Source organism: Phalangium opilio, unplaced genomic scaffold (assembly GCF_054372755.1).
Source record: "Phalangium opilio isolate 3A_F unplaced genomic scaffold, DU_Popi_V2 ptg000013l_1, whole genome shotgun sequence".
NCBI lineage: Eukaryota > Metazoa > Arthropoda > Arachnida > Opiliones > Phalangiidae > Phalangium > Phalangium opilio.
Window position 1 is genome coordinate 2865090 of NW_028324148.1, and position 23251 is coordinate 2888340.

At 36.5% G+C, this 23251-nt stretch overlaps 1 protein-coding gene and 2 long non-coding RNA genes across 3 annotated transcripts; 2 read left to right on the forward strand and 1 right to left on the reverse strand.

The window, feature by feature from the left end:
- Positions 1-2035: 2035 nt before the first annotated feature.
- LOC149707783 (uncharacterized) lies at positions 2036-3615 on the forward strand. Its single transcript, XR_016379840.1, has 4 exons — positions 2036-2674; positions 2736-2881; positions 2993-3220; positions 3472-3615. It is a non-coding gene; the product is annotated as an uncharacterized LOC149707783 (long non-coding RNA).
- Positions 3616-15691: 12076 nt separating this feature from the next.
- LOC149707784 (uncharacterized) lies at positions 15692-18854 on the forward strand. Its single transcript, XM_089864062.1, has 8 exons — positions 15692-16566; positions 16626-16752; positions 16812-17025; positions 17088-17454; positions 17520-17684; positions 17747-17933; positions 17995-18570; positions 18632-18854. Exons 1-8 carry the CDS (start codon positions 16093-16095, stop codon positions 18817-18819), a joined length of 2298 nt encoding a protein of 765 aa, XP_089720188.1. The 5' UTR covers positions 15692-16092; the 3' UTR covers positions 18820-18854.
- On the reverse strand, positions 18841-19822 carry LOC149707785 (uncharacterized). Its single transcript, XR_016380576.1, has 2 exons — positions 19759-19822; positions 18841-19686 (listed from the first exon to the last, which is right to left on the reverse strand). It is a non-coding gene; the product is annotated as an uncharacterized LOC149707785 (long non-coding RNA).
- Positions 19823-23251: the final 3429 nt, after the last annotated feature.

Sequence of the window (23251 nt, forward strand, 5' to 3'; positions counted from 1 at the left end):
TGCTTTTCAGATACTTTTTAGGATAATTGCAGGCGCGTTTCAGATACTTTGTAGGATAATTGCAGGCGCGTTTCTAATACTTTGTAGGATAATTACAGGTACTTTTCAGATATTTTTAGGATAATTGCAGGAGCATTTCATATTTTTTGTAGGATAATTGCAGGCGCTTTTCATATACTTTGTAGGAAAATTGCAGGCGCTTTTCATATACTTTTCAGGATCATTGCAGGCGCGTTTCAGATACTTTTGAGGATAATTGCAGGCGTATTTCGGATACTTTGTAGGATAATTGCAGGTGTGTTTCAGATACTTTGTAGGATAATTGCAGGCGCGTTTCTGATACTTTGTAGGATCATTGCAGGCGCGTTTCAGATACTTTGCAGGGTCATTGCAGCTGCGTTTCAAATACTTTGCAGGATCATTGCAGCCGCGTTTCAGATACTTTTAAGGACCATTACAGGCGCGTTTCAGATACTTTAATTTGTACGATAATTGCAGGTGCTTTTCAGATACTTTTTAGGATAATTGCAGGCGCGTTTCAGATACTTTGTAGGATAATTGCAGGCGCGTTTCAGATACTTTGTAGGGTAATTACAGGCGCGTTTCAGATACTTTGTAGGATAATTGCAGGTGATTTTCAGATAATTTTTAGGATCATTGCAGCCGAATTTCAGATACTTTGTAGGATAATTACAGGCGCGTTTCAGATACTTTGTAGGATAATTGCAGGTACTTTTCAGATATTTTTAGGATAATTGCAGGAGCATTTCATATACTTTGTAGGATAATTGCAGGCGCTTTTCATATACTTTGTAGGAAAATTGCAGGCGCTTTTCATATACTTTTCAGGATCATTGCAGGCGCGTTTCTGATACTTTGCAGGGTCATTGCAGCTGCGTTTCAGATACTTTGTAGGATAATTGCAGCCGCGTTTCAAATACTTTGCAGGATCATTGCAGCCGCGTTTCAGATACTTTTAAGGACCATTACAGGCGCGTTTCAGATACTTTAATTTGTACGATAATTGCAGGTGCTTTTCAGATACTTTTTAGGATAATTACAGGCGCGTTTCAGATACTTTGTAGGATAATTGCAGGCGCGTTTCAGATACTTTGTAGGGTAATTACAGGCGCGTTTCAGATACTTTGTAGGATAATTGCAGGTGATTTTCAGATAATTTTTAGGATCATTGCAGCCGAATTTCAGATACTTTGTAGGATAATTACAGGCGCGTTTCAGATACTTTGTAGGATAATTGCAGGTACTTTTCAGATATTTTTAGGATAATTGCAGGAGCATTTCATATACTTTGTAGGATAATTGCAGGCGCTTTTCATATACTTTGTAGGAAAATTGCAGGCGCTTTTCATATACTTTTCAGGATCATTGCAGGCGCGTTTCTGATACTTTGCAGGGTCATTGCAGCTGCGTTTCAGATACTTTGTAGGATAATTGCAGCCGCGTTTCAAATACTTTGCAGGATCATTGCAGCCGCGTTTCAGATACTTTTAAGGACCATTACAGGCGAGTTTCAGATACTTTAATTTGTACGATAATTGCAGGTGCTTTTCAGATACTTTTTAGGATAATTGCAGGCGCGTTTCAGATACTTTGTAGGATAATTGCAGGCGCGTTTCAGATACTTTGTAGGATAATTACAGGCGCGTTTCAGATACTTTGTAGGATAATTGCAGGTGATTTTCAGATAATTTTTAGGATCATTGCAGCCGAATTTCAGATACTTTGTAGGATAATTACAGGCGCCTTTCAGATACTTTGTAGGATAATTGCAGGTACTTTTCAGATATTTTTAGGATAATTGCAGGAGCATTTCATATACTTTGTAGGATAATTGCAGGCGCTTTTCATATACTTTGTAGGAAAATTGCAGGCGCTTTTCATATACTTTTCAGGATCATTGCAGGCGCGTTTCAGACACTTTTTTGGATCATTGCAGGCGTATTTCGGATACTTTGTAGGATAATTACAGGTGCGTTTCAGATACTTTGTAGGATCATTGCAGCCGCGTTTCAGATACTTCGCAGGATCATTGCAGGTGCATTTCAGATACTCTGTAAAATAATTGCAGGCGCGTTTCAGATTCTTTACAGGATCATTGCAGGCTCTTTTCATATACTTTGTAGGATAATTGCTGGTGCGTTTCAGATACTTTGTAGGATCATTGCAGCCGCGTTTCAGATACTTCGCAGGATCATTGCAGGAGCATTTCAGATACTCTGTAGGATAATTGCAGGTGCGTTTCAGATACTTTGCAGGGTCATTGCAGCCGCGTTTCAGATTCTTTGTAGGATCATTGCAGGTGCGATTTAGATACTTTGTGGAATAATGTCAGATGCGTTTCAGATACTTCGCAGGATCATTGCAGGTGCATTTCAGATACTTCGCAGGATCATTGCAGGTGCATTTCAGATACTTTGTAGGATAATTGCAGGTGCATTTCTGATTCTTTGCAGGATCATTGCAGGCGCGTTTCAGATGCTTTGCAGGGTCATTGCGGGTTTTCCTATCAATTATTGTGAATCAGTCGCCTTATATACCCTAAATTTCCAAAAAATTTTAAAGAGGCTTACGCTTGAGTTCAAACGTCAACAATAGCTATGTTTAAAATTATTTTAGGAATAAAGTTCCTTAAAACGATTTAACTAGAATTAAGGTAAATTAATGACGATTAAATTAATAAATATCAATTATATTTTTTTAATATTTAAAAATAGCCTCTAAATTGCGTCTCCACTTGGAGAGGTTTATTTTGGATTCCCAACTTGTACTCATCCCTTACAAAAATATTAAGCTGTAATGTATCTGAATACACGCTTTTCTGACTTGCTAAATTAACATCTGAGATGGTCCAACTGTTTAGGTACATGTACAAGTTCTTACCACATCTAGCTAAATAGGTCTTTTCGTCCATCTAACATCCACAACATACACACTCACAGAACATAATCGAAAAAGTCTTTAAAACTTGCAGCTAAAAACCGATTACATCTGAAGGGAAGGGTCCCGACAGGCTTGTTTTACGTCTATTCGCAACCAGGAAAACTGCTGTAGACTTATAAAATAGCGCTAAAGTACTTTGGTTAGCAATTTCCTTCACATTTCGAGCGCCATGGTGATAGTAGATCTTGTCTTAATCGGTGAAGTTGGACTGCAAAACCGAGTGTATTCAATTCTCGAGTCATTCTCGAACTAGCTCTCAGTAAGTCTCTAGCATTACGAAGTATAGGCAGTGTCATACTTATTGAAACATATCTGATAAACTTTTGATAACTGTATATACAATACTGGCCCTTTCATGACCAAAAATGTTTCAATTTTCTATATTTTATGGTGGTTTAAATATATTTAGGATCGAGACGTGACAGTATTAGATCAAAAGATCTTATTGAGATGAATGAGTAAAGCTTTTTTAAGATGCCTTTTTAGGCCTAACCAATTGTTTATTCAAAGTTTAGGAAAATAAAAGCAGTAATATTAATGCCTAACAGAAGCAGATAAAAATTTATGGAGCGCTCGAAGTTGACTTCCCGTACAAAAATTTTAAGCTGTAATTCATCTGCATACGCGCTTTTTTATCGCTACCACGCTGTAACCATTAAGGTTACATTTCTGCAGCTCAAAAAACGGGAAAATTTCACAGCAATTCTAGAACTGCAAATTGACTGCCGTTTCTACATTTCTGTTTGTTAACTGTTAACTGTCTAGACTGGCAGAAATATGCAGCGCAATTCTGCAAACGCTATGCAAGGGTAGAAATACCAGCTGTTAGTTTAAAACTGTAATTTGACCGTTTTTATAGATATGTTACAGGTCTGCAAAAGTGATGGAAAAGTAGAAATCCAGCTGCTAATTTAGAACTGTAATTTGACCGTTTTAATAGACATGTTACAGGTCTGCAAAAGTGATAGAAAAGTAGAAATACAGCTGCTAATTTAAAACTGCAATTTGACCACATTTATAGACATGTTACAGGTCTGCAAAAGTGATGGAAAAGTAGAAATGCAACTGCTAATTTAGAACTGTAATTTGACCATTTTTATAGACATGTTACAGGTCTGCAAAAGTGATAGAAAAGTAGAAATCCAGCTGCTAATTTAAAACTGCAATTCTACCACATTTATTGACATGTTACAGATCTGCAAAAGTGATGGAAAAGTAGAAATGCAGCTGCCAATTTAGAACTGTAATTTGACCATTTTATAGACATGTTACAGGTCTGCAAAAGTGATAGAAAAGTAGAAATCCAGCTGCTAATTTAAAACTGCAATTTGACCACATTTAAGGCATGTTACAGGTCTGAAAGAGTGATTGAAAAGTAGAAATCTAGCTGCTAATTTAAAACTGCAATTTGACTACATTTAAAGACATGTTACAGGTCTGCAAAAGTGATGGAACAATACAAATACAGCTGCCAATTTAAAACTTTAATTTGACCTTAATTGACAATTTTTATAGACATGTTACAGGTCTGCAAACGTGATGGAAAAGTAGAAATTCAGCTACCAACTTAAAACTGTAATTTAACCACATTTAGAGAGATATATTGCAGGTATTCAAAAGTAGGAAATTCTACTTTTGAATTCCTGCAATATGTCTACAAATGTGGAATAGTTACAGTTTTAAATAGGCAGCTGGTTTTCTACTTTTCCATCACTTTTTCAGACTTGTAACATGTCTATAAATATGGTCAAATTACAGTTTTAAATTGGCAGCTGGATTTCTACTTTTCCATCACTTTTTCAGACTTGTAACATGTCTATAAATATGGTCAAATTACAGTTTTAAATTGGCAGCTGGATTTCTACTTTTCCATCACTTTTTCAGACTTGTAACATGTCTATACATGTAGTCAAATTACAGTTTTAAACTAGCATCTGGTATTTCTACTTTTCTATCACTTTTGCACACCTGTAACATGTCTATAAAAATGGCCAAATTACAGTTTTAAATTGGCAGCTGGATTTCTGCTTTTCCATCACTTTTGTAGACCTGTTACATGTCTATAAATGTGGTCAAATTGCAGTTTTAAATTGGCAGCTGAATATCTACTTTTCCATAAGTTTTGCAGACCTGCAACATGTCTATAAATGAGGTAAAATTACAGTTTTAAATTGGCAGCTGGATTTCTACTTTTCCATCACTTTTTCAGACTTGTAACATGTCTATAAATATGGTCAAATTACAGTTTTAAATTGGCAGCTGGATTTCTACTTTTCCATCACTTTTTCAGACTTGTAACATGTCTATACATGTAGTCAAATTACAGTTTTAAACTAGCATCTGGTATTTCTACTTTTCTATCACTTTTGCACACCTGTAACATGTCTATAAAAATGGCCAAATTACAGTTTTAAATTGGCAGCTGGATTTCTGCTTTTCCATCACTTTTGTAGACCTGTTACATGTCTATAAATTTGGTCAAATTACAGTTTTAAATTGGCAGCTGGATTTCTGCTTTTCCATCACTTTTGTAGACCTGTTACATGTCTATAAATGTGGTCAAATTGCAGTTTTAAATTGGCAGCTGAATATCTACTTTTCCATAAGTTTTGCAGACCTGTAACATGTCTATAAATGAGGTAAAATTACAGTTTTAAATTGGCATCTGGATTTCTACTTTTCCATCACATTTGCAGGCCTGTAACATGTCTATAAATGTGGTCAAGTTGCAGTTTTAAACTAGCAGCTGGTATTTCTACTTTTCCATCACTTTTGCAGATCTGTAACATGTCTATAACTGTGGTCAAATTACAGTTTTAAACTAGCAGCTGTTATTTCTACTTTTGCATCGCGTTTGCAGAATCGCGCTGCATATTTCTGCCAGTACAGACAATTAACAGATAATAAACAGAAAATGTAGAAACGGCAGACAATTTGCAGTTCTGGAATTGTTGTTAAATTTTCGCGTTTTTCGACCTGCAGAAAATGTAGTCTTAATGTATACCTATTACAGCGTGATAGCGATAAAAAAGCGCGTATGCAGATGAATTACAGCCTAAAATTTTTGTACGGGTTATGACATCCAAAGTAACTCTACCGTTAGAAGTGAGATCTTTGAAAGCGCGCAAAAAAAATTACCTATCAAAGAGGTTTTAAAAATGCCTCAGAGCTGTAAAACACGATGGTCGAGCAAAATAAAGGGAATAAATTACTTCAAAAGTAGATTAGACTCGGTGTAGAAGATATAGTTGAAAATGGAAAACTGGACGAAGCAGCAGAGTGCAGGGGTTATATTTTACAATTGCAAAATTTTAGCAATTTGGTAATGCTCATAGTTTTAGGTGAGGTTTTAGAGAAGACCAATTCCCTGTCTGGCGTTTTGCAGAATTCAAAACTAGTTTACTCTAGAGCAGTAGATTTGTGTAACGCTACCATCGAGCCTTGAGGAACATTAGAAATAAAGAAAAATTTAACGAAATTTGGGCAGAAGCGGTTAAAATGGCTGAAAAAATTTCAGTTGAAGTGCCAAATTTTAATCGTCGAGAAAAAAGGAAGGTTGTCAGAAATAAGAAACTTGATCAAAGTGTAGTTTATGCTACAGTAGGCCAAAGAAATAACGAAGATATGAGCCTTGGGCAAAAACTAAGAGGCTCATTTTACGAGGTGGTTGATCAGTTTATATCGGAAATGGAGAAACGTCTGATCGACAATACAAAGCTAATGGATGGCCTTATAGCTGCTGACCCCAAAAGTGAATATTTTCTTGATTCTGAAAGAGTTTTTTCTGTTTGCAAAAAATTTGAAAGGCTTGATTTTAACATTCATGCTCTAAAAAGTCAAGCTGAAGTGGCCAAAAATCTTTTGAAGTCAAAAAACCTTGAGAGTGAACATGAATGTTTTGATTATCTTTTATTAGAAATGAAAGATGGCTTTCCAGACATACTAAAATTCTATAATCTAGTATTATGAATCCCGGTGTCTAGTGCATCAGGTGAAAGAAGCTTCAGCAGCTTAAATAGAATTAAATCATTCACGCGAACATATATGCAGGAAAAGTAGATTGTCCAATCTAACCTTGATTTCTATAAATAGAGACATTTCAAACAAATTAAGAGAAAGTCTGTTACTAGTTGTTGACAAATCTGCCAGTAAGAGCAACAGACGAATAAATTTTTTTCAGTAATGTTTTGCAGAAATCTGTCTATTGTCTTATTATGCAATAATACGGAACTTTAATACATTAAACTTCTCAATATCAATAATATGGTAAAAATAGTTGTTAATTGAATGTTATCGACTCTGTGGAACTAAAGTTTTTCCTTGAAATTTTATAAGGGGCCCCAAATCTTTCTTAGCCTATCTGCAAAAAAATCCTGGCGGCGCCACTGACTGAAAGAGGTATCAACCTATTTTTTTCAAAAGAGGGTAAATAAGGATTAGATGGCTCGCTGCTTCAAACAAGATTTTTTAATCAAGAGAATATTTTGTTAATTTTGGACAAATTTAGATATTCGGTAATCGAGTTGATATTTATGAAGCACTTTTTGCCCATGTCTATTTTAAACTTAAATCACAGATTTCGCTTACCATTTCACAAGCATAATAAACACTACTGAAGGACGCAAATCTATCTGTGATCGGTAACGGTGACCAATATAGCAATTTTCCCAATTAATCGGTTTGAACTTCATTTGCACATTTTTATTCGTTAATTTTAAATGTTACGAGAAATTAGAATGGAATATAAGTAGATATCTCTTTCAGTAGATAATTTTTGATGTTGATATTGAAGATTCATTGAGTTAAAAAGATTGGTATTGATATTTCAATAAAGCTTTGATATCAACAGCGGTTAATTTACGATATGGGCTTATGATGGTAGTCTGTTTATAAGATTAAATCGTTACTTTAAGTGTCACTAGACAGTATCTACCTCTAAAATCGAGAGATAGTCACTTTATAACCATCTCCTAGTCACATGATATCCGAGGGTCAATTTCTTATATCATTGACATGTGATAATCTGACGAAGGCTCACTATATAGCTCAGTCAGTCAACATTTGGCAAGGCCTAATACCTTTTTGCTTGGCTGCATGTCGCTGTCAAATTCCTTTAAAAGCATAGATCATATAGTATCCACCCTTGATTTTCATTTCGCAACACACGTTGTATTCGTAAACCTCGACGCGCACCACGATTAGAAGCAATAAAATGCAAAAACAACACACTGACCGCATACATTTTTAGTAAATAACATTTCTCACTACAGCTGTTTTTTCGGGGCTGAAGCCATCGAAAACAGATGGCGATAAAGAAAAAGTCTCCGGCGGCCGGCCCGTTAAAGAGGGCTATGGTTAAAGGGGGTAGTTTTGAGGGAACGAAATTCAAATTCAAGGCGCGTCCCTTCTACAAAAAAAAAAACATTGAAATACCGACGTTTAACGCAATTATAATATTGAAATCTTATACAATTAAGTTAAATTTTAGAAAACAAAGCACTACTTTCAAAGTCTAAACTTTAAAAATACGACGATACGAGAAGGCGAAGTAACAACAGTATATAGTAAATACCGATTTGGGGTCATGGCGTCAGTGTGCCAAATCTGGCACATGATCTGGCACCAGTAAATATGGCGTCGATGAATCAAACATGGCGCCCACAGCATTTTTTTCTTCTTATGGCGCCAGTGAATCAAACATTTTTCTCACAATCCTGCTGTGACGTCAATGACGTGTCTTCCTATGGCGTCAGTGAATCAGACGCGCCCTGAAAATGTTAGGCTTATGTGTCATATTACCTTTAGGATATATGATTGAAGAGCGCCAGGTTTACATGGTCGGAAAGTCACGTGACATTAAAGTATAAAAGACGAGGACGGTTTAAAGATAAGGCATTCTACATGCTCCCTTGAAGTACCGATCCAGATTCGAAAAATGTAAGTATAATTATTTTCATATATTTATGGTAGTTAATTTCGCCCGTATTTATGGATATGGTTTTCTACCACAACAGGGTCGAACCTTTAGCGTCCTTTGAAACCAGCAATACACAGAACGAGTTTTCCTACTCCATTCGGTGTAATGTGGATCCGAGAAAGAATTATCCCATTATTGTAGTATCTGCCGTAAGACGAAAGAACGTAAGAAGAATTAGGAAATTCGAAGCCATCGGACGGGATAAGGATTACGGGAGAGCCGAACGTACTATAGATTCTGAAACGGGGGATTTAGTAATAAACCCCATACCGAATGAAGTATTTAATTTATATAATTGTGGCGAATATTACACATTGCAATACGTTAATGCCCCCTGCTTAAATTTAGGTTTGAAGCACTTAGCGTTGTACAAGTTACTAACTGTCTCCGTCCAACTCCCACCTGGGACATTAATCGACATGTTTGCTAGACAGTTTCCATGTATCATAAATAATAGGACTCATTATTTCAAATTGAAAGAATTCGAGGGGGATTCTATCTACGCACATTATGTACATCTCTCCCTCCACAAAATGTACGGAATGCCCAACCCTAAAATTTGCATATTGGGGATTTGTCACCCCTACAACGAGGAAAAATGTAAATTTCGCACCTTTTACTACGGAGGATACGAATTTCATTGTCCCTACCAGTACTTAAGAGTCTGTATGATAACACCCATAGTTTAATGTTTTACGAAGTCCATTATCATATGAGATCCAACGGTTCGAATCATTATTTCGCCAATAATTATTTCGCAGACTTTATTTAACTTATTGGTTGAATTAGATGTTTAATAATTGCACTTAAGTTTTCAATTCTGCAAGCAAATGGTTTCTCAAAGTGTATGCAACTCATCCTGTAAATAATAATTTTAATTTAAATAATAAATATTCGAATTTAATACTTTTTCATTTATTTAACTAAATAAACACTGAGAAACTAATGTCAAAGAAACAATAGTTTTCACCATGTTTTTGATTGTTTAATGCTGTTATCCAGAAAAACCTCTAACAAGCCATAATATATACAGGTAGTCGCTGTTTTTTGAAGTTACATTACCTTAATTTTAAATATACAGCAAAACATTGTTTTTTTTATGTTAACGACTGTGGACAAAACAGCTAGTTTTTATTTCTCAAACGAAAGTGCTGGATATGTTATTATTAATAGAACGTTGCTGTTTTCCGGGAAAAAAGTATTCTGCCGTGAAGAATACAGTAGTGTATAATTAAAAACACAGTAGTGTATAATTAAAAACACAGTAGTGTATAATTAAAAACACAGTAGTGTATAATTAAAAACACAATATTGTATAATTAAAAGCACAGTAGTGTATAATTAAAAACACAGTAGTGTATAATTAAAAACACAGTAGTGTATAATTAAAAACACAGTAGTGTATAACTAAAAACACAGTAGTGTATAACTAAAAACACAGTAGTGTATAATTAAAAACACAGTAGTGTATAATTAAAAACACAGTAGTGTATAATTAAAAACACAGTAGTGTATAATTAAAAACACAGTAGTGTATAATTAAAAACACAGTAGTGTATAATTAAAAACACAGTAGTGTATAATTAAAAACACAGTAGTGTATAATTAAAAACACAGTAGTGTATAATTAAAAACACAGTAGTGTATAATTAAAAACACAGTAGTGTATAATTAAAAACACAGTAGTGTATAATTAAAAACACAGTAGTGTATAATTAAAAACACAGTAGTGTATAATTAAAAACACAGTAGTGTATAATTAAAAACACAGTAGTGTATAATTAAAAACACAGTAGTGTATAATTAAAAACACAGTAGTGTATAATTAAAAACACAGTAGTGTATAATTAAAAACACAGTAGTGTATAATTAAAAACACCGTAGTGTATAATTAAAAACACCGTAGTGTATAATTAAAAACACCGTAGTGTATAATTAAAAACACCGTAGTGTATAATTAAAAACACAGTAGTGTATAATTAAAAACACAGTAGTGTATAATTAAAAACACAGTAGTGTATAATTAAAAACACAGTAGTGTATAATTAAAAACACAGTAGTGTATAATTAAAAACACAGTAGTGTATAATTAAAAACACAGTAGTGTATAATTAAAAACACAGTAGTGTATAATTAAAAACACAGTAGTGTATAATTAAAAACACAGTAGTGTATAATTAAAAACACAGTAGTGTATAATTAAAAACGCAGTAGTGTATAATTATAAACGCAGTAGTGTATAATTATAAACGCAGTAGTGTATAATTAAAAACGCAGTAGTGTATAATTAAAAACGCAGTAGTGTATAATTAAAAACGCAGTAGTGTATAATTAAAAACACAGTAGTGTATAATTAAAAACACAGTAGTGTATAATTAAAAACACAGTAGTGTATAATTAAAAACACGGTAGTGTATAATTAAAAACACGGTAGTGTATAATTAAAAACACGGTAGTGTATAATTAAAAACACGGTAGTGTATAATTAAAAACACGGTAGTGTATAATTAAAAACACGGTAGTGTATAATTAAAAACACGGTAGTGTATAATTAAAAACACGGTAGTGTATAATTAAAAACACGGTAGTGTATAATTAAAAACACGGTAGTGTATAATTAAAAACACGGTAGTGTATAATTAAAAACACGGTAGTGTATAATTAAAAACACGGTAGTGTATAATTAAAAACACGGTAGTGTATAATTAAAAACACGGTAGTGTATAATTAAAAACACGGTAGTGTATAATTAAAAACACGGTAGTGTATAATTAAAAACACGGTAGTGTATAATTAAAAACACGGTAGTGTATAATTAAAAACACGGTGGTGTATAATTAAAAACACGGTGGTGTATAATTAAAAACACGGTAGTGTATAATTAAAAACACGGTAGTGTATAATTATAAACACGGTAGTGTATAATTATAAACACGGTAGTGTATAATTATAAACACGGTAGTGTATAATTATAAACACAGTAGTGTATAATTAAAAACACAGATAATTACACTATTAAGTATAAATTTAACGTATATTTTACTTTATAATTCACCGTAAATTAAAGTTTTGCCTACTATAATTTGAATATTAAGTACTTTACTTTAAAGCTTGAAGCACTTTATTTTAAACCTTGAAGCAATATAACCTAATCTTAGCTAACCATGCTAAGCCTTTTGGAAAAGGTCCGCGGTTATTATGAAAGGACCCATATGAAAATAAAAATATTTTGGAAAGTCAATAAATTGCTAATTTTAAAACCAATTTTTTAACTTTGCAATTTCTTTTCTTCATTATAATTTCAACCTACTTATTTCTAAAATTGACCGAAAATGTACAAAACGTGTTAGGCGACCCTCTGAAACGTGTTAGGCGACATTCTTAAAAGCGTTATGCGACACTCTTGGAGTGGCGTCGCTAGGCCTTTTATGGGGGCTATAGCGCCCCCAAATTTCAAAGTTAGCCCCCTCAAAAAATCCGTACACTAACTTCTAAATCGTCGACTTTAGTTACAGCTAAAGAAATTTCCGCTTCAAAAACGTTGTTAGTGTCAAACTGTTCCAAGTTCTCGCACTTCCATGGATTTTCTTTTTTAAAATATGGTAGAGTAGATTAGGTCAAACGCGTTTCTGGTGCTCGAAAAACTCTTCGTGAAAAGAGATTATTAAATTTAACGAATACGTCTGTATCTACTGCTGGGATATTAGGGCCTCCAAAACCAATTTAATACCCGATGCTGCGATGCATTTATACAAATTTATAACTTTCTGCCTTTTCCAGAAGTTATTAAGTCGGTGAAAATGACAAACTTACCATGTAGTTTCAAGCTGGATTTTAAGTCGATTAAATGGCCAACTTTTTATGTAGTTTCACATTAATGCGAGAACTACCCTTGGTTGTTAGAACTGTCCTCTTAAGTTCTCTCAATGTTGAACCTTGCTAAGCATATAGCGCTATTTGCTGATAAGTTGGATATAAGAGTTAAAAAGGTGTTAAACTGAACCCCTGTTGCACCATTTTATGCTTATCTTTGACACTAATTGCTCAAATAAGTGTTATTAAACCCTTTCTGGGATGTAAATGAACACCTGTAATGGTGTCAAATGTGGACCCATATAAACTACTTTTAAAGGTGTTAAAGCACACCGCTATTTCTTAGAGTGTATAACAGCAACCAGTATAAATCTACCCTAATGGACAGTCTGTTAAAAACAGCTAGTCGTATTATATAAATGACAAGTTGCATCATAACCAACAGAGCTTAATGTTTTTAATAAAGGTTTGAATGCTTTTAGTTTAACAGCAAAGAGCGTCTTTATAAAAATAAGCTCCGGGATTTAAAACTGTTCTAAGAGCTGTTATTTTTACAGCAACCCTATTTTTTTAGTGTACTATAAGCGGTTTGAAACAGCATGATGTGTATTTATTTTCACAGCAAACCACGTTTTAATCCACAGTGCTTAGTGAGTTTAAAACCACATATTTTGCAGTTAGTTTTACAGCAGCAGACATTTTATGTAACTGTGATTTATTGGTAGTAAAACAGCATATAGTGCTGCTTTTTTCATTGACCCCTACAATATAATCATCGGTTAAGACTGTCTTTGAAACAACCTCTGAAGCGGTTATTTTAAAAGCTACGAACGCCCCTGAATACACGAACAATTAATACTTTAAAACTGTTAGTTCCACTGTTTAGAAAAACAGTATTGTTGACGGTATTAAAAGCAGGGAGGATGTGAAATTAAATTAACATCATCTAGATGGCATACGCTATTGCCATTAACATAGTGTTTATTTTACAGCATTTTTATTCTGTGTGTATAAATATTTATATATATAGACATATTACAAATTTTAGGGGTTAAATATTAAATTTTAATACTAAATATTGTATAAATTTACACGCATGAGGGATTTTCCTTCGCGTATCCACGCCTTATGTCACCCATGTACCTAAAGGTAACATTTACCCTTTCTTTTAATGAGGGGTTGAAATCCTTGGGAACGGAATGCTCCCAATCTTTTTGACAATTCAAACCCCTCATTAAAAGAAGGGAACCGTTTCTTAAAACAACCGAAATGGTTGCCCGCGGGATTCGCCTTTCGGTCGCATCTGAAATTTTCTTTCAGCGCGGAAAAATAGGGAGGCTATAGTTGAGGGCACCCCATATCATCGGAGTGCCACCCAACACTATCCCTCCCATCCCGATACAAATTCACCACCGCGGCATTAAATCGCACCCCGCACTGCCTCTCACTTTTTCTTTTAAGTTCCGCAGGCTTTTAGGCCACTATTTTAAACTCTCATGGGATGTCGCCCGATAGGAGTAATTTAAAAAGTTCCTGTTTTCGCATACGTAGAAAACTTTACGAGGAAGTCTCCGGTTCACTTCCTCGTAAAACCCCTCAAACTCGGACAATAGTTTGCCGATCGTAACTTCATGTTCAAACGCATCGCAGTAATATATCGATGCGCCCATGCCGAGCGTCCTCTCGCACATAGGCGCACTTCTAGATGGTGTTGGCGGATCCGAAGGCATGGGGCCGAGCGGTGGAGGTGACATTGGCAACTCCGACAGTGACGAGGGTGGCGGCGGCTGGACATCCCTCCGTGGCGACTCGGAGTTTGGAGGAGGAGGAGGAGGAGGGGGTAGTGGCGTCGCTGAAGCGTTCTCGGAGTTTGGAGGAGGGGGAGGAGGTAGTGGCGTCGCTGAAGCGTTCTCCATCTTTTTGGCCCACCGTTTTGCTGAACCTGCGCGTGATGCCCTGATGCGTAGAGGTTGAGGGGGATTTGAAAGGGTGTTCTGCCTAAATATAAATATAAATATAAATATAAATATAAATTAGTAAACTCTGACAAACTGATAGAGTAAATTCATGCAGGAGAAAAAAAATAATAAGGTTTAATTTCTACTCACCCTTGAGAGTTCATATTCTTGATGCCGTCCATTTCACGGTTCTTACCCTCCGCAAAATATCTTCCAACAGCAAAAGTTTCAAAGTATTGAAAAATACTATAAGTAACTAAGAGGCAGGCTGGATTTCGTCTGAAGTCAGGAACAAAAAGTGAATGAGCTGGATCTCGTCTGAAGTCAGGAAAAAAAGTGATTGAGTTTGAGCACGCGTCGGGCTTTTATACTCTTGGCGTCGTCCATTCAATCTTTGTTTCTACCATCATACAGGTTTTGCATTGACGTCACGATGAGAGCCACGTCATGTTTCGAAATTCGCGACCAGTATCAATCTTGTTCGTATACTTGCAAGTTTCCCAACAAAAACAAATATTGCAACCCCAACTATCATCCCATGTTGCCACTAACCGCTTTCTACAAGTGTGTATCACGATTTCGAATTATTTACTTGGATCGTTTATTTACCATCCGAGTTTCTCCATTTCCGTTCACCAACCTCGTATTTACATTTCCTATCCCTGAAATAGGTCTATCAATAAAGAGAAATTGGTTAAAGTTGAAATAATTTCTAAAGTTTATATAAGAAGTATTAAGTTGAAGTATATTGGCTCGAATTTCTTGAAATATGACGGTGGTACCGTTATTTTAAATAGTATCCCAACACCTGCTTCAAATCCCATATCATTAACGTAGGCCGAAACAGAGATGTTGGTTATCTAAATATGGGCATATTTCAAATTTTAGGAGTTATTATATGCAAATTTAATACTATATTAGAAGTATTAAGTTGAAGTATATTGGCTCGAATTTCTTGATATGACGGTGGTACCACTATCTTAAAGGGTTACTCTCATTACAAATTACAAGCCTTATTTTCCGTTTCAAAGTAGTTTATTTTATGTATTAAGGCACGTAGAGTTCGAATATGCACTTTATTTTACATAAAAAGATGTATTAACCTTAAAATAATTGTTTAAAAACTACGATTAACTCGCTTTTGGCTCCACCCCTTTTCGAATTTCCCTCTATAAAAATATTCGGCATACCCTGAGTACGTCATCAAAACCAGCGCACTAGCAGGCGCCATCTACAATTCCGAAAATGTATTTGACTAGTCACAGACGTAAAAGCCTAGGCTTAGGGTTCGGTAATCACTAATCGGTATTCGGTAGCGTTCCGTGAGCTTCTTTTGAATTATTTAATTCAATTAATTTCAACTAAGCTAAGTTTGAAAACAACATGACTAAAGTATATAAGTGTGTTGTTCCTAATTGTGGAAACAATTATAAGTCAAAGTATCCCGGATTACTGTTCCATAATTTTCCAAATAATGAAGAACGCCGAAGACTTTGGTTTAAAAGCATTGGAATCAGTGAAAGTACTATTAAGACGAATGGTCGAGTATGTTCAGAACATTTTACCAGTGATTCTTACGAACACAAACCTGGAATCCTGGTTGACCCTAGTCTTCAATATGGTTCAAAACGTTTAACTCAAAATGCGATCCCTACGCTTAAGTTAGTAGAAGCGGGTACTAGTTCGCTTGACTTAGATATTTTTCCATCAATGGAGGCTTGTACGTCGGCTTCATTAAGTTCATTAGACACTACAGTTACAACTGAAGATGTTCTTGAACATGATAATATTAAGTCCAATATGGAAACTGAAAACTTGGAGGCTGAATTACCACCAAGAAAAAAGGCTAGATCCTTGGTGAGAAATATACAGGACAATTGATCTCAAGAATAAATAAGTAAAACATAAAATTTTAGGATTCCTCATCAGCTGGACCTCAGTCTGTTACTTTTACAAAATCAAAAAGTAAAGGGACTCAGTTAACAGTTTCCCCTTTTGCAAAAACCTTCGGAACACAAACTGTAAAATCTCAAAGTGACAAAAGTAGGTTTTTAAGTAAAATTTAAAATAAATGAATAAACTTAAATGTTTCCTGTTCATAGGATGTCAGGTATATTTGAGACCCGCAAATATGACTGACAAATCTACGCAGACTAACGTTTTCAATGATGATGTATTAAAGCAATTTGTTGAAACGCATCATTCTCACGATAGTTATGATTTTGAAGAAGAGGAGGAAATGGATGCGGGAGCGAATTTAGATCCTTTAGATTCTAGTTTCCAGCCCTCATCCATAGCAGAAGAAGATGTGGAAGAGTAATTTTAATAAGTTAGAAGGATCTTTGAACTAACCAGCTAAATATTTTTTTCCCTGCTAGGGCTAGGGTTTTAGGTGGAATAGACCCAGCTCCAGAGCGAAAGTTTATTGTCTTTGAAACGGCTCTTCTTCAGTTGTTTTTAGTGTGTTGCCAGTGTTTATCAAAATGTACTGCGAAGTCAATAATCAGAAGATCTATGATCACTATTGAGACTCATTGCGAAAGAAATCACCGACACTCGTGGCATAGCCAGCCTCTAATAGGGCGGTTGCCAGCTGGCAATGTCATAACAGCAGCTGCAATATTATTTTCCGGCCACAATCCAGCAAAAGCACTTAGAATGTTTGAATTTGCTGGTATCACCATGTTTAATTTGAAAACATTCTACAGATTACAAAAGGCGTATCTCTTTCACGCAATTAAGAGTGTAGGTTAAGAATTGGTCCGCTCAAAGTATATCCACTTTGCGATTACTAATGCGTATATTAACAGGTGTGGTTGAATGAACAAAAAACTCTGTTAGACTCTCTGCGTGGAAGAAACCTAGAATTAGGAGGTGATGGAAGGTGCGACAGTCCTGGTTACTGCGCAAAATATGGGAGCTACTGCTTTTTGGAAACCCAAATTAAAAAAGTCATTCATCTTGTACTACTTCAAGTAACGTTCTTCTTCCTTTGTTTTAGATAGTATCTTGTATGAGCTAGTATTTCATTTTTTAGAGCAATCAAGTAAAGAATAGTGTCGCGATGGAGCTGGAAGGCTGCAAAAAAGGGCTTCAGTTTCTCTGCGACCAAGGATTGAAAATTGGTTACTTAGTAACAGACAGGCACAAGCAAATCCGATGTTTCCTAAGGAAAAACTACCCAAAAATTATCCATCTTTTTGATGTCTGGCATCTGGTAAAATGTAAGTTTTTTTGGTTGATCAATAATATATGGTGTATATGTAAATAAAAAAAGTATTTCAGCTGTGAAGTCAAAAATTTCTAAAGCCTGTGGAAAGAAAAAGAGCATGGAGCTCCTCCTGAAATGGAGTAAAAGCATACAAAACCACTTGTACTGGATCGCTAGTTCTAGTGATGGTGACGGGAAGGTAATGCAGGCTAAATTGATGTCCATATTACGGCACACAACAAACAAACACTCGGGTCATGGAGAGCCATTTCCAAAATGCGCCCATGGTCCCCTTGGAAAGGCCAAAGATAGACCAAGAAAATGGTTGAAAATTAGCGACATTGCCTACGCCACCCTAAAGCAAATTGTTGACAGTTTCGTCAAAGACATTGGACAGCTAGCTTGGGTGTGCCAGACTTCTTCTGTTGAAGCTTTTCACGCGGTTATTGTGCAGTTTGCTCCAAAGCATACTCACTACTCTTTTCACGGAATGGAAGCTCGCCTATATTTGGCAGCTCTTCACTATAACGAAAATTCGCAAAAACTACAAGCCATCACAAAAAATGGGCAACGGAGGTGGAACATTTTCTTCCCTAAGTATAAAGCTGGTGAATATTCTGTGAGACCAATAATGGCAGCGTCAACTTATGGTAAATACGATCTAAATTGATTGAATCTACATAACTACAAGGTTATTCTTTGCTAACCTAGAATATGTGGAAGATCTTATGGAAATGACATGCATTTTGGTATCAACTGAAACTTATAAGAAAGGAAATGAATCATCTTTAATTGCATTAGGGGAAGCGCCTCAGTCTTTGGCTTTAGAGTACGCGCATCCTTTAAAAGCTGATGCTGTATCCTCTTACGAGAAAACAAAACGATTTGAAAAAAAATGATCTTATTAAAAAATAAATATATTTTAAACATGTCACACATTTTGAATTTTATTCTCACACACTTTAATATATTTTAATTTAATAACGTCTTCCTCTCCTATTTCTTACACTGATGTGCTTAAAACCACAATACTCATCTGACGGGTAAGCTTTTCGAATTTTGCTAATAACACAACTTGGTATAGGAAGGCGAGTATTGGGCAAAAACCAGTAAATCCATCGCATAAACCTCCGATAAGCAACATATCTATAAGTCCTATTAATAAGTAAAATTAATACTCAGTGCTCTTCTGTTTACCTAGATCGGAATTTTTCGGTAACTGCAGGGTTGCCACGGGTACTCAGGGAAAACCAGTGAAAGTCAAAGAATTTCAAAATGGATCGAAAAGGTCAGGGAAAAGTCACGGAAATTTAAGAATTTTAACGAAGTCAGGGAATTTGATTCAACTATACAGCTGGGTGTGCGTTTTAGCGAGGTTATGTTTGAAGAAACCCCAAAATCACGGAGTCAGGGAATTTGAGTCTGAAAATTTCATGGCAACCCTGAACTGGGATCAAACCATTAACACACACACAAAAAAAATCCTAAACATTGTAAGAAACATTTTGATAGAAAAGACAACTTCGTCTTAATCGTACTTGTGTATGAAGCCTTCGGGAGGCTCTAAATATCTATTACCGCCGTTAGGGTTAACAAACTCTAGATACGCTAATCTGAGTTGGTTACGCCTTATACAAGTTTCATCAAACTCCTCATGCTGGGTTACACATGCTCCATTAATTAAAAAATCCTTTAACGCTTCTTGCTCTTGGCAACAAACGCTTTCTTCAGCGGTGCCCATTACAGTGCAAAATCCACAGGTACACCTTTATATGCATAAAGGTTTAACTAATTCAGTAGTAATTAAAAACGACTAAATCAGAGGAAATAAAGGCTACCAATCAGTGTTCCCTAATCTTGGATTTTGGGTGGGGGGTTCTCCTGAGTCGCCACTGACATCTTTATCCGAGGATGATGCCAATGGTTCAAATTGATAGGGTAATACGCGCCAAGGCTTACATTATTACCGTCGCTATCTCCCGAGTTTTCAGACTCATAAAAGCTAGACTCGCGAGACGCTTCGCGATGACTATCGCTAGATAAATCCGAATAAAAAATATCCTCCGAGGAGTCTGAGGTTTCCATAATAATTTAATATTTTCATAAAAAGATAGAACGGATAGAAACTTGTAACCTACTAGTTTGCGTTTCGTCCAACATAACATATACCACGTGATGAAAAACAACCAATAAGTAAACGCCAGAGTAAGGGCCAATAATAATAAGCTGTATTGCTATGTCTGACTACGTCACGTTTAAATCACGCCTTCCCACAAAATTCAAAATCCGCAGCCGTTGAATGTTCAGTTTTAACTTCAGAATTTGCTTAATTATCGGATCAGTTTATTAAAAAATACTATTGTATCGAATTTATAGGTCCCCAAGGCATTTCTTTATAAAGATAAAACCACCTTCGAATTTTTTGTGTCTGTAATCCTTTAAATAGTTTCCCGACACCTGCCTCAAATCCCGTATCATTAACGTAAGCCGAAGCAGAGGCGTCGGTTATCTAAATATAGGCATATTTCAAATTTTAGGAGAAATTTATATTCAAATTTAATACCATCCCACTAAATATAGGCATATTCCAACAAAATATTTTCATTTAATATTTCTAATTACATTTCAAACTTTATAAATTATTTCAACTTTAGCCAATTTTCCTTTATTGATAGACCTATTTCAGGGATAAGAAATGTAAATACGAGGTTGGTGAACGGGAATGGAGAAACACGGATGGTAAATAAACGATCCAAGTAAATAATTCGAAATCGTGATACACACTTGTAGAAAGCGGTTAGTGTCAACATGGGATGATAGTTGGGATTGCAATATTGGTTTTTGTTAGAACACTTGCAAGTAAACGAACAAAGATAGAAACTTGACGCGAATTTCGAAACATGACGTGGCTCTCATCGTGACGTCAATGTAAAACCTGTATGATGGTAGAAACAAAGATTGAATGGACGACGCCAAGAGTATAAAAGCCCGACGCGTGCTCAAACTCAATCACTTTTTGTTCCTGACTTCAGACGAGATCCAGCTCAATCGCTTTTTGTTCCTGACTTCAGACGAAATCCAGCCTGCCTCTTAGTTACTTATAGTATTTTTCAATACTTTGTAACTTTTGCTGTTGGAAGATATTTTGCGGAGGGTAAGAACCGAGAAATGGACGGCATCAGGAATATGAACTCTCAAGGGTGAGTAGAAGTTAAACATTATTTTTTTTCTCCTGCATGAATTTACTCTACCAGTTTATCAGAGTTTACTAATTTATATTTATATTTATATTTATATTTATATTTATATTTATACTTAGGCAGAACACCCTTTCAAATCCCCCTCAACCTCTACGCATCAGGTCATCACGCGCAGGTTCAGCAAAACGGTGGGCCAAAAAGATGGAGAACGCTTCAGCGACGCCACTACCTCCTCCCCCTCCTCCAAACTCCGAGAACGCTTCAGCGACGCCACTACCCCCTCCTCCTCCTCCTCCTCCAAACTCCGAGTCGCCACGGAGGGATGTCCAGCCGCCGCCACCCTCGTCACTGTCGGAGTTGCCAATGTCACCTCCACCGCTCGGCCCCATGCCTTCGGATCCGCCAACACCATCTAGAAGTGCGCCTATGTGCGAGAGGACGCTCGGCATGGGCGCATCGATATATTACTGCGATGCGTTTGAACATGAAGTTACGATCGGCAAACTATTGTCCGAGTTTGAGGGGCTTTACGAGGAAGTGAACCGGAGACTTCCTCGTAAAGTTTTCTACGTATGCGAAAACCGGAACTTTTTAAATTACTCCTATGGGGCGACATCCCATAAGAGTTTAAAAGAGTGGCCTAAAAGCCTGCGGAACTTAAAAGAAAAAGTGGAGAGGCAGTGCGGGGTGCGATTTAATGCCGCGGTGGTGAATTTGTATCGGGATGGGAGGGATAGTGTTGGGTGGCACTCCGATGATGAATATGGGGTGCACTCAACTATCGCCTCCCTATCTTTCCGCGCTGAAAGGAAATTTCAGATGCGACCGAAAGGCGAATCCCGCGGGCAACCATTTCGGTTTCTTTAAGAAACGGTTCAATTCTTTTAATATTAATTTGCAGGAAGAGAATTTTATCTAGAACCCACCCGCTACCTTGTGCTTCGTACTCTTCCATTAAACGTTTCAGAGTCCTAATACTAAAATCTATCTCTCCGGGGATAACGTCAGGGTTCAAAATAGTAAGGTTTCGGGTTCTGTGATATATTAAATTTTCTACCTCCTCGTCAGTGTCGGCTAACTGACGGGTGTAGCGAGCCCTGACAGTTAAATACCACTTAATCCCTCTATCCCTAGCCAGTTTATTACGCAAGTAATTTTTAATCGCTACCCTATGTCTACCTACGTACAGTTCTACGTCTGTCTCAGTCGTTACGGGAGTTAAACGTGCACAAAAAATAGCCCTACCGAGTACTTCCATTTCCTCAAGCTCGTCGTAAAGAGGAACTTCCGGTGACGCAACGATGGGTTCCTCCTCCTCCTGCTCCTGACCATCACCCTCCTGCTGATCCATAAAGCGATGGATGTCGCGGTTCTCCTGGCTGGAAAGGGCTGGGAAGTCATCCTCCTGGTCCATGAACTCGTTCAGGGCACGATTTCCATCGTCGGACAGCTCATCCAGATTTTCGCAAACGGTGGGTGGAGGAGTTCCCAGTAGAGATCCATTGATGACACCCTCTTCGCGGTTCATGAACGCGTTCAGGGCACGATTCTCATCGTCGGATAGTTCATCTAGGGAAGGAATAGGGTTGGACGTGGACCGTTTCGGCCGCTTCGTCTCAGGAGTGGATGGGTCGGATGTGGACCGTTTCGGCCTCTTCGTCCCAGGAGGGATAAAGGTAGAGGTTGAGGGGCCCGAGAATGGGATAACAGGAGGAACAAAGGTAGAGGTTGATGGACCCGAGAATGGACAAAGGTAGAAGTTGATGGACCTGCATTGGTCATGAGGGGGAGTGGAACCTTAGGGGTAGATTGTCGGGTAGCCACGTGCAACGTTAAATTCGCAAGTGTGGTATAAACGGCCGGACATTGCGAGCATGGGTATTTAACATCCACGTGTTTCTCCCTTTTATGTCTCAAAAGTTCCCTGTTCCCTTGGTAGGAACGCTCACAAATACTACACTTAAACATTCTCAAAGAATGAATGAGATAAAGACAATCTCAGAAAAATCGCAAGTACTTGTAAAAAAAATCACAAGTAATTTCGGTACTAGCCCGTAAACTTTTTTCTTACCCTCCGCAAAATAACTTGCAACAGCAAATGATACCAAGTATTGAAAAATACTATAAAGCA